Source organism: Phoxinus phoxinus (assembly GCF_949152265.1).
Source record: "Phoxinus phoxinus genome assembly, chromosome: 21".
In the NCBI taxonomy this organism is placed as follows: Eukaryota; Metazoa; Chordata; class Actinopteri; order Cypriniformes; family Leuciscidae; genus Phoxinus; species Phoxinus phoxinus.
In genome coordinates, this window is record NC_136896.1 from 17,305,551 (window position 1) to 17,318,418 (window position 12,868).

Genomic DNA, 12,868 nt, shown 5'->3' on the forward strand with positions numbered 1-12,868 from the left:
AGCATTGTTTAACAGCTGCCATTTTTAACCACTAGCGTACATACATCTAAATGCTTGACACCATCTGTAGAGCTCCAACAGTGAATGTTCTTCTACTCCATCACGGCAGGATGAATCGCGCACACAGCCGCCATGTGTAGGACAGCATTAATAATTCAAGAGCCAGAGTAGCATTGATTGTGGCTGAGATGGATGGATTGTGACCTGACTTGTGCAGGAGCAGCCAAAAACCAGAGCTGTTACATTATGGTGAATGCATTAACAATCAATGGAAAAATTTGTAAATTCAGGTGAAAATTGTGACGTTGTCAGTATGCATTTAAGTGCTATGTAAAGTGCAATTAGCTTCTGTGTAATTTAAGCATGTGCATTATTATGAAGTATTATCAATTCTGCATAGAGCTTGCATAATGATTGGAGATGTACAATATATTGTTTTTTTATTATTATCAAAAAAATGAAGACATCCTGTTGTGGTGACATGTTATATCAGAAATTGTATTCCTAAAATACTAAATGAAACCAAAAAAGTTGATAAAAAATAAAAATAAAAATAAAAATAGAATATATTATGGGAAACCATTATTATTATAAATATATATACTTTTATGCTTTTATATTTATATCAATCAATGTTTAAGGTTTTATCTAATACTTTATGTATAATATTTACTATAAAAAAAAGGTCTAATAACATTTATAGGCAGTATACACATACAAGAATGTATATACAAAAGGTTATGGGTTCAATTCTCAATACCAGCAGGAAAACAACTGAGGTGCCCTCGAGTAAGGCACCTAAACCCCAATCGCTCCCGGGGGCCACAGCAAAAATGGCTACCCACTTCTCCGGGTGTGTGTGCCCATGGTTTGCAGTGCGTGTCAGAGAGTGTGTGTGTGTGTGTGTGTGTTCACTACCCCTAATGTGTGTGCACTAACTTGGATGGGTTAAATGCAGAGGACAGATTGTGAGTATGGGTTACCATACTTGGCCTTCACATGTCACTTTCTTATATTGGAACTACTAGTCAAAACAAAATTAGCAGGTATCTCCAAAAAATTTAATATTGGTGCAAGCAAGAAAAAATTAAACTAATTTTCACATGTTTTATGGGTTTTCCTCTACCATGTCTGTACCTCTGTGCACTGTTTGATCCAGAAGTGGCTGCTCATGGCCTCCCAGTTCTGCGAGCAGCAAATATACAGAAGCCTCTCATAGACTCGTCGCTTCATTGATGTATCAAACACCTCAAAAAACTTTGCTCTGATCAGTGGCTGGGTGCAGCGCAGCCCTGACAAGAACGCTGGCTCCAGCTTGGATGTGATGTCACTTCCTGAAAGGTTTTCATCTCTGAAAAAATAAAAACAAAACAAAAAAAAACAAAATACATGTCACTTACTAAAAGGTTCTCATCTCTGAAAAACAACAACAAAAAAACAAATACCGAAGTGCTTCAGACAAACGCTGCAAGACCGTCTGAGACCACATGAAATGCAGCGTGACAATAAAAAACTTGGTAGGTCTTCAGTAACCCACAGCTATTAAGGACTACATGTGTTCCAGCATAGATGCAACTAGAACTGTTGACTTGGACATGTAGGTTCTCACTAGGATGATTTGCTCTTGACGCTGGAGAAATGTTCTTTTGCCCAGGGTGACGGTGGCCCCTAATGCCTTTTGCCCCTCAGCCGCCAAACACCCACAGCCCCTACTTTAGCAATCAAAACCGAGCCTACCACCCACCAGCCGCAGTCTTGTTGCTAATAGCAATAGATGGAGGGCCAGCGCGGACAGCAGACCCTGTGATTAATCGGCGTAATTACCTGTAGACGTAATTAACGAGGTCCAGGAACTGGGCATTCAATTCAAGGTCATCAGGAAAGCGCTTCTCAATGTAGGTCATCATTTTCACCAGCAGAATGGACTTCTCTCTTGGATTAGGCACCTAGGAAAGAGAAACGAAGACAAAGAGAGAGAGTAAGACAGCAGAATAGAAAGGGATTGCAAGAGGAGAGGAGAAAGAAGGAGGGGGCAATAGATTGATACAGTCCATTTATCTTTCATCTATCAGGAGAGCTGTGCAGCACCTTTGCTCGGCTCCCTTTTCTCCCTGTCTGCTCTCTCGCCTTGGGCTAACAGAACAGACACCCGAGTTCAGCTGTCCGGGCCACAGCGCGCTGAATACACAATGCCTCATTTACAGCAGGGCAGGCTTTGAGCTCAAGTGTTTAACACAGGTCTATTCAGAGTCGACACAAGGTTGGTTTACTATTGCGAGGTTAGACGGTCTACAGAACTGGAAATCCTAGTTACACCATGTTAAACCAATAATGCATGAAGCACGAACCAGGTTAAGCCATTTGTAGTTGATTTCCCAAATATAGCAAGAACTGTGGCGCTATCAAAACACAGCTCAACCAACAATACTGGCTTAAGCAGTGACAGGCGTTTGGGGTGGTCACTGGTCAGACCAATAACAGACAAAAGGCAAATCTGTTTGAAAAGTCATTGTTTTTGCAATTCTGTTGGGTGGCACAGAAATAACACTCATCTATTTTCTTCCTCTTAGACCACATCCTGTCCAAATTGACAACCACATTTTTTGAATTTATAGTCCCTTTTAAGAGGTCTTGTCATACATTTATTATTTAACGCTTTTCCCTGAGGTCCAGTTATAATGACCATTTTCCATCCTCTTTCTGACCTTGCTGTCGACTATCATTTTTACTGCCCCATCATTCAATAGCCTCTTTGCAAAGTCTGCATTACATAGTGACAGGACCACAAAACAATCCATGCCCAAAAATGTACCACATAAACTATCAAGGTCAGATTAAAATGATTAGAGATCTTATAAAAGGCCATTTCTGCTGCACATTTCTAAATTTGTGATCATTTGGAACAGCATATAGTTTAAATCATCTACACCACTGGTTCTTAACCAGGAGGCTGGGGTCCTCAGCAAACAAATGGGGTATTTGGAGTCAAAAATGTTGAGAACCAATGGTCCACACAATAGGAATAATAGCATCAATATCCTCCATGTTACTCTACCGTCCCTGAGCAGCCAAGATTCTAATTACCCAAGAGTGACTGACATGTAAATTTCATCTTTGCTGTTTAATTAAAAAAAAATTTAAGTTCTGAAAGTTGCTACAGTATGTTTTCATAGTTCACTGAAGTCTAAACTCAAAATACCAAGGACAATTGTATTCCTCATCCGACACTAGGCTCTGACAGATTTAATATTTTGAGACATCAGCCTGATGGAGTTTACCTGGTTGGTGGCCATGGAGTTGCCAGAGTTTTTGACCCATTCCTCCACAATCTTCACCACGGCGCGAAGAATCTTTGGGTCTGGAGATTTCTCGATGAGGGAGGTGATAATGACCTGGATGAAGTTTTTTCTCATTTCCATATTCATGACCGACAGTCTCGTCTTCACCAGATCCAGACTGAGCATGACCAACTCACTTGTCACTACAAACAACATTGAAGAATGTGAGCACGTGATTATATGAGTGATATTCAACAGAAATGTGTGATACAGTTGAACGCTATTTTCACTTTTGTTTAGGTTCACAGGCTTTTTTCATCATTTTCAAAACCTAACAAAGAGGAAAAACTACACCAAGCTCACCTATACAGACAAATATTACATACATCTCAAGGGCAAGAATTGAACATGTATCAAAAAAGGTCAAAGACGGCTGAGGATATGAACCACAAAAATCGAAATTCTGCCAGCTGAAAATGGAAGAAACGTGATTGAGTTTTAGCATGGAGAGTCGTAGCAGAACGGAGACGGGTTATGAGTTTAGTTTGGCCTCTGAATGTATTTTCTGCTTGATTTGCTCAAGGTAAAATGTGATTGTTCTGATGAGTCGAAGCCTTAGGGGAGAATATTTTAGAGGCTGATTTCCAGTTCGCCGCTGACTCATGCTGTGAGTAGGTCTTGGGCGACGCTGTCAGGGTGACATTGCAGTGTGAGGCCATTCAGACAGCACAGGACAGGCAGGGCCGAGAGTGTGCGAATGTGCCGAATGTCTGTTCAATCCCATCTCAATGTACCATTTAAAAACCATAATAGCATCTAGAAGGCACAGAGCAGATGGGATTGTCTGGATTTTATATTCCAGTGGACACAGTTGGAGATTTTTGACTTCAATCACAGAAGATGTTTCTCAGTATGGATGGATTTGTGGGCTGGTTTTAGAGCATTTGATTGGCCCTCCTGCAGCACCCAGTGGTCAAATATGGACAGCACACGCTGGAGTCTAACGGTTCCCTCTCTCACACTCTGCTCCAAGGTGACAACGTGTCTTTTTGTCTTTCTGCCCACTTTTTAAACTCCTCCAGATGACTGCAGACAACAGGATTAAAGCTGTCCCAGTAAGAGTGTATATTTTTCCATCATACTGTCAAAAGCCAAAATGTAAGACAGACTGTCATTTCTGGGCCAAGAGGAAGAAAACCCATTCTGTCAGACAAAGCAATAGATCTTAACCTACCTCAGCTGGCTTCCATATACTATCCAAAATAATGTCAAGCTTGAAATCTTTAAAGGCTTGAAAACGGCCTCCTGGAAGGGAGGAAGTGATCTTAACCAAGTGCAGATGGGCTAATGACAGAAAGAGGCCAGCGCTAAAGCACAAAATTGTTTAAATTGAGCAGAGCATACTATATTGCATTAACTTTACATGGTTGCCTCTAGACAGTTAGCCAATTAGGATTGATTCAGATGATTTAGCAATCCTCTGAGTGCCATCAAAATAAGAACTGATCTGACCTCGGTGTTGCAGGTTCGGTTTAAATTTACTTAGTGGGTCAATGTCATAAGAGTCTACACAATACATAAAAAATCATATTTTATATGGTTTTGAAAATTCAGGTTAGAAAACTTTGTTTCCTACAACATTGTAATAATGAGTAGCCATAAAGTAATAACCTATTTTCCTTAAACCTTGAATGCATTTGTGTATACAAATTATTAATTACATTTTTTTTTTTTTACAGATTGTCTTATTAGGCCAATAACGATATACGATATGCTAACCTTGACTAATAAATCATAAAAGTCAAAATATCTGATATTTTAAGATACTTATTGATCTTGACACCCAGTGATGAGGGTCTGCACGGGTCCTCTCTATAATATAATTTTCTTTTTTATTGTTTTTATTTTCCTGCATGCTGGTTGCAACGTATCATTATTTTAAATATCAAAGTAGTAAGTAATTGTAGTAAAAAAAATAATAAAAAAAATTATGCCAAATGACTAAAAGAGAAAAACTCCCTGACCCAAGTGTCTAAAGAATGGTCACCTGTGCTGGTTTCAGCAGTTCCGGGGTTGGGTTGCGGGCTCAGGTGCTCCCTCACCATCTTCTGCAGGGAGCGCATGAAAACGGAAATGAGGCGGTCGATGTAGCTGGAATTGTTGCTGCAGGCAGACTTCAGGATCATCAGCGTTCCTGGAAGCAGAGGAGAGAGAAGCTGGTAACATGAAGCCCCGCTGCTCTCACGACACTGTCAGGGACAGCAAGCGACATGCGCCTGCTAATGACTTTGGGTGCAGCTTCTTTGTCCCTGTAGTTGTATTACAAGGACGTTTCTGAAGAAATCTAACCGAGTTACCGGGTAAGGATAGGGACACACACAAAAAAAAAATCTATGAGTAATGCATTTCTTAGATCACAGCTCTGGGGAGAAAAGATAAATGTAAAAAGTCACCCTCGATGGAGACACATACAGTGCATCAGTGGTAAATGTAACTCTAGAGCACTGCCAGAGAGGAATCAGGAGGCATTTATTGACCAATGATGCCATTTTGGGCTGAAATGAAACACTGGTAACTTTAGAATGTTATTCAATAGAGTTATCACTTTTGGTTTTCAATTATAAAATAATTAAAGAGGAGTATTCTTTTGTATCTCATCTGAAATGGATCCATATACAAGTACACCGCCATCCAAACGTCTGGGGTTGGTACGATTTTTTAAAAATGTTTTAGAAAGATGAATTTATTTGATAAAATTGTGATATTGTGAAATATTATCACAATTTAAAAAGAGGATTTTCAGCAGCCATTAATCCAGTCTTCAGTGTCACATTTATTGTCCCTTTTAATCAATTTATTGCATCCTTGCCAAATAAGAGCATTATTATTTTAATCAAATCATACAGAACCCAAACTTTTGAATGATAATGAAAAAAAACCAAATTAAGTATACAATTATAGGTCACACTTTATATTAAGTGTCTTTAAAGGAGAACTCCGGTCAATTTTAACATTGAGCTCAATTTTTAGTAAATTTGGAGTGCTGTCAATACAGAGAACAACGACAAAAATCGGTGTTGCCTACACTGTGTTATCCTATTTTTAAAATTTACACCCTATTGACTTGAATGGGGCAAGTTTTAAACTTAACCAGTTCTTAGTCGTATCATCCTTGATGTGTCATTACAAGTGCCCAGCCATGTTGAGTGATTCCAGAGTGAACACGAGTGAATCTGACTGCAGTAGATGTGAAAGATATGAATAAAAATGATGTTAATTCAGCCAGCGCAAATACCTGTATTTAGTTCCTGTTTTCGATCGAAGTCCAAAGTAGTCGATTGTCGAGTTCACGCGCATAGGTTTAGTTACTATGATCACGCGCGTGAACTCGACAATCGACTACTTTGGACTTCGACCGAAAACAGGAACTAAATACAGGTATTTGCGCTGGCTGAATTAACATCATTTTTATTCATATCTTTCACATCTACTGCAGTCAGATTCACTCGTGTTCACTCTGAAGGAATCATCTAACATGGCTGGGCACTTGTAATGACACATCAAGGATGATAAGAGGATAAAAGCAGGTTTAAAACTTGCCCCATTCAAGTCAATAGGGTGCAAATTTTAAAAATAGGATAACACGGTGTAGGCAACACCGATTTTTGTCGTTGTTCTCTGTATTGACAGCACTCCAAATTTACTAAAAATTGAGCTCAATGTTAAAATTGACCGGAGTTCTCCTTTAACTACTATGTAATAACACTTAAATCAATAATTTGATAAAATGCACATTGTTTCCATATAAGCTTTTATATTTAACTTGCATTTTAAAAATGCGTGTTAAATATAAATTAAATATCCGTGTTTGGTCAGGTAGTAGAGCTAATAAATTCTCACCGAACAATTGAGTTGGGTTAGCGCTGCTGGCTTTCTCGTAGTTGGTGAGGCCTTCATAAATGACTTTTCCTACAGCAGCGTACAAACACTCCAGCTCCTCATACTTGGAAGCGACGGTGGATGTGCCTAAAGAAAAACCAAAATATTGGAATAAAAATGTAAATGTTACCCTAGTTTTTAAATGACAACAATCCAATCAATTCCCATTGGACAAAATCAAGTCCTATATTTTTTCTTGTTCAAGAAGCTATTCACTCAGACATATGTCACAATAGGGAAGAAAGATGGTAGAGAGAGAGATGGTAGAGAGAGAGCTGGTGCGTTTCAAATAGCGCTCAAATACAGAATTGATTCCTCTTTCGCGTTTCCTTGCCCTTGAACGGACACATAAACACGAAATTGTCAAAATACCCGTCTAAATGGTCGTCTCGACAAGTATTCTCTCGTTTATGTCATATGTGAACAGTTGAGATAGAAATGGATGTTTGTCAGTTTTTTTAAAGCAAAGTTACCACCCCCTCCCCCATATATATATATATATATATATATATATATATATATATTAGGGCTGTCAAAGTTAACGCGTTAATTAGGCGTTAACGCAACATCATATTAACGGCACTATTTTTTTTAACGCGCGATTAACGCAGCGCAAGCATGCGATTAATCGCGATTAAAATTTGTAATCGATTGACAGCCCTAATATATATATATATATATATATATATTAGGTGTTGCTGATCCGAAAAATGATCCGAGGCTCAAAAAACGTTAATGATCCGCACTGTGAATTTTGTGATCCGTTCCACCACTATCTAATAGTGGCATAATATCCTGTTGTCAATAATCACCGCTGTGTCTTAAGTTTTTCTGCAACATCTGTGGAGATTCAGCCAATCTATATGTCTGTTAACAGCTGCTGACTATACTACTAGCCAGTAGACTGCCTTGAATGTGTCTTGCACTTGAGCAAATCAAATGATGCAATATATTGATCTACTCACTGGGTTCTGTGGGGAAGGTGCTCATGAGTCTGGACAGGAGGGAGTGGACCGCCCTCAACACTTTGGTGTTGCCACAGGTCATGCAAGCTGCAATGCCACGCTGCAGGGGCTTGAAATGTGCGAGGATGGCTGGAGGCTGCAGCACTGACAGAAGGAAGCTGAGAATCTCCAGTCCTGTGCAGATATTGGAAAAGTTCGCCTGATTTGGCTGCTCCTGAAAAACAGAAGAGGATGCACTGATTAATACGAGTAAACAGGAACTGACACTACTGTTCAAAAGTTTGAGGTCTATAATATTTATTCATATTTTGAGAAAAGTCTCTTATGCTTTCATGCAGTGTGTAATGTAGCTGTTTGTGAATGTAAAAGATGTGCAAAGTTTCAAAGATCAAAGGGAACAATAAATAAGAGTTATTGTCTCCCAAAAGAACCTGTTCTGAAACGAGTGGTCAGTAATTTCAGTCTTACTTCCTGCATGAACCTACATCAGTTTGTAAACATTTGCATAATGCCAGCCTATGATCTTCAATGGCTGCCCGCAAACAACTTATACTTTGACTTGCCCTCAAACACTGTAGTTGTAGCGGAGGCCTGGAAGAGTTTGGTTTGCGTTGTTGACATGTTGAGAAGACACGGTTGTCTGTGCTACAAAAGCAAATTCAATATGCATACATTTCCAAAGGAAATTCAAATATGGCAATAGCGATTATTTTCCGAGGTGTGCCAATCACAACAAAATGAGCCATCTGACCATTCAGATCAGAAGAGGCTCTTGAAAAAGAGGGGTTTAGAGCAACTCTGGACCTGACATACTTTCAACCCTAATAAAACACACCTGAACAAGCTAATCAAGATCTTCAGGATTACTAAAAAGCAGCAAGAAGGGGAGTTTGATTAGAGTTGGAGCTAAACTCTGCAGGAAAGTGGATCTTAAGGACCAGAGTTGCCCAGCCCTGGTTTAGAGGGACTGGATCCTTGATAGAGCCGTTTCAGACTTTCAGTCTTCAGTGTCACATAATTCTTCAGAAATCATTCTAAAATGGTAATTTGGTGCTCAAGAAACATTTCTTATTATAATAATTAATGCTGAAAACAGTTGTGCTTAACATTTTTATACAAACCGTGATAAAAAAAAAGGATTATTTACGGAATAGTAAGTAAAAAAAAACAGCATTTATTTTAAATAGAATGTTTTCATAACATTATAAATGTCTTAACTGTCACTTTTGATCAATTCAATGAGTAACCCAAAAGTTAATAAATAATGACATCTAGATGGACTACTGAAACTTCTGGGGTCAACACAAAGTTTCAAAATTAATTAACACATTTATGTCAAGTAATGCACAGGCTTGTCACAATGAGTAAAAACCAGTGCTGATTAGGTTTCAGAGGCCACTGAATATCGACAACTATGGTCTGGCCCCTGAGGGCTGAGGGACTGGCAGACAGACCTCCACAAAGCCAAAGCCGTCCATGCAGCCTGTTCTTTAATCACTGACAAGCCGGCACAATGAGATGATAAAAGCCCCTAAGATTTGCAGCACTGTTCATTAGTTTGAATAAGAGCACCTGAAAAGATCACCTCACTCACTCAACAGGGCTCTGGAGCACAGCCGATGAGTGACCTGTTTGTCAAACTCATGCCACAGGAAGTGTCATTGACCCACTCTGAAAATAAAGATGGAAAGGATGCAGGGCTCTAGACTGACTAAATGGGTGCATTTTGTGACCTTTTTTCCTGCCTGTGCGACTAATTTTGTTAGAGGTCACACTGGTGCCTCTACCAATTTGACTATCTGATAAGCGATGCCATTTCTGCTGTGTATGATATACATTAAATGCGTCAAGTGGAAAGAAACAGCTCTACTCGTTTGAACCGTTCCACATGGACGATTTATCAACTCTGCTCAAAAGACAGCGCAGCGCGAGCTACACGCTGACCATCTCCTTCACGTGGCCACTAAACAGCAATGTGAGATACAGTGAAACGTGATTGATTTCAGAACAGAATTCTTCTTTGCAAACCACTAATATCTCGTTGATTTAAACTAGTTTAAAGCCAGATGACATTCAAAAACACTGACACGGAAAACAAGAGAAACATTGTCACAATCAAGTTAGAAGGTGATTCAATCCACATCCATAAATCCATAAATATGGAATAATCTTAAATTGTATTATATTATTGTTATAACAGACATGTATTAAAATTAGTAATTGAATATAGTTACAGTATTTGATAATATATATATATTTTTTGCATTTGTATTTATACTTCATGCGTTTCGGCTAATACAACAAATATAAAACCATGAAGTTACTTTTTGCATGGTAGTGAGGTGCTATGCGTGGTTATAATCTACAAATTTATAACATTACGGAAGACCAATTTTACTTGGAGTTCACCCTATAAAAATTAGGTTGTTACAACTTTTATAGATTTTTAATGTTTTTGTTAATGAAAATACATTTACGCCCGCATCTCAAGCTACTGTCAATACTGTCAAATGGTGCTACCAAATCAGCCGCTGGTGCCACAATATGTGTCATCTCTCTGCCATATCAGAGCATTTCAATCACTGGCCTATATGAGTATAGGGAGTCGCATAACTGTCTACCCTAAAAAAGAATCGATAGTGTGGTGTGTCCAAACAACAGGAAGCCCATTGCTTCTTAACAGGTGGAGTGAGAGAGGATGCGAGTGAGGGATGGGAGGTTACAGTGATAATAGTGCAAGTGGCTGACGCTCACTAACTGAGAGATGTTCTCTCAGATGACAGCTGAGTTAGTCACACCAGTGAACTCCAAAGAAAGAAAAATCATTCATAAGAGGGAGGATATCGATTTTGCTGGCATCAAAACTGCTCTTGGAAAGGCACTGAAAATAATGAAGAGGGATGTGTGAGGAACAGGATATGGCGGTCTTCATCTCCAAGACGAACACTTCAAGACACACCAAGACGAAAACTAAACATTTTAATTTGAACGACCGGCTGTTAATGAGTCTGTTCAGATTGACACAAACATTCGAATGCCATCAATGCGCCATCAATTTTTCATTGATCAGTTCTAATCACTTTTCCGTGACACTGCAAAGAAAACCACCCAACCAATAGGATTCATGGTTTTGATCACATGCCCAGAGCTGCAGCTGTTATATAAAACCACACAACATGGTGGCACTCACGAGCAGAGTATTTTGCAAAGAGATGTTTTACCAATGGCATATAAAGAAGCAGGAACTCTCGTCTCTGTACTCTTGTATTTGGCGTTCTCTTATTAAGACCATTGCGAAATAACATGAAAACATGCAAATACTGTTTGACTTCTTCTCCATGACAAGCAGGTGTCAGAAACAAAGTTACGTAGCGCTTTGTGTCTGGAGTAACCAGATGGTATTTCTGCTTTTCTAAATGCGCCACCTACAGTCAGAGAGTGAATTTGCATTTTCCTTCAGCCTGTTTACGCACTAGTCTGAACAGACAAATCACATGCGAAAAACGGACTAAACAAGACTTCAAATCCATATCCCTGATCCCACTTCCTTCCTTCTCCCTATTGTTCCCAGTCTCATGCACCATTTCTGGTATTAAAAAAAACCTCAGACACTTCAAACTTACCACAGTCATGAGGAGCTTGTCGAACCACTGCAGTTTAAGTTCGGCGCGGGGCCACATATCCGGCCTGAGGGCAGTCTTCATGAGGTTTACACAGCGACGGGACAGCAGCTCACCGGGCGAGCCTGCTACATTAGTGCTATCATTCACCTACAAACACAGAGCAAGATTTAGCCTGTGTATGTATTAATGAACGCCTCAGTAAGATTCAATAAGCGGGTATGAATTAACTACCTGGCAGGCGATGCGGATGAGGAAGTTGACGACGGTATCTGTGTGCTGCTTCTCCACAGGTTTGGTAAGTAAAGCCTCAGTGCCTGGCATCGACTGACTGCGGCTAAAGACCTGCACATACCAACACAAACATAATACAGCCAATGTGCTTAAACATGGCAGAGTCCATCAGGGTACAGAGCGCAAAAGACTGATTACAGTGGTCACACTCAGGCGTCAGCGAGCGGTTTAAGGTTTCCTCACCGTGCCGACAGTACCAGCAGCAGTGCGGAATCTCTTCACGTCTTGTGCCGAATCAACAGATATTCCTCTCTTCATTGCAGCAGAGGCTCCGCTCGTGCCCTCGCCCACACTTACTGAATCAGCCTCCGATTCCGGCTGCAAAAAGAAATGCATACCCGATAAACTGCCGGAATCTAAAGCACATCACAATTTAAATCACAGAAAACCAAAACTTTTTTTCAAAACTGATTTTGCCATCTTATTTCCTGGCGACAGACCTGTTGGTCTTTGATTCTCTGGAGCTCCCATTTGATGACCACCTCAGCTAAATCCACTGCCAACTTCCTCTGTTCGATAGTCACACTAGGGGTGAAGCCCAATCGTTGCATAGCACTGATCATGTGCTGAACCAGGTGATGTCTCACTGGGTAATATACCTGTAAACAGAGACGCATACACTATGAAACTCTACCAAAAAAAACTAAATGTTATATGAACCACCAAACAAACTAATAGCTAAAGCTATGCAATATAAATTGAACATTGTGAATATAGGATAATAAAATGAAATAAGCAATAACAAATTATCTATCATCAAAGGAAAAGTCAA

The 12,868-nt window shown here is 39.7% G+C and overlaps 1 protein-coding gene across 1 annotated transcript in view; it reads right to left on the minus strand.

Moving 5' to 3' along the window:
• The window catches only part of trrap (transformation/transcription domain-associated protein), an 80,746-nt gene that overhangs the window by 33,157 nt on the left and 34,721 nt on the right, over positions 1-12,868 (minus strand). Inside the window, exons 39-48 of the mRNA XM_079594548.1 lie at positions 12,537-12,695; positions 12,280-12,414; positions 12,037-12,147; positions 11,806-11,952; positions 8,183-8,396; positions 7,179-7,304; positions 5,326-5,472; positions 3,279-3,481; positions 1,825-1,946; positions 1,138-1,351 (exon numbers count right to left, since the gene is read on the minus strand). Coding sequence (XP_079450674.1) covers positions 1,138-1,351; positions 1,825-1,946; positions 3,279-3,481; positions 5,326-5,472; positions 7,179-7,304; positions 8,183-8,396; positions 11,806-11,952; positions 12,037-12,147; positions 12,280-12,414; positions 12,537-12,695 — 1,578 coding nt within the window. The remainder of the gene's footprint in view (positions 1-1,137; positions 1,352-1,824; positions 1,947-3,278; positions 3,482-5,325; positions 5,473-7,178; positions 7,305-8,182; positions 8,397-11,805; positions 11,953-12,036; positions 12,148-12,279; positions 12,415-12,536; positions 12,696-12,868) is intronic.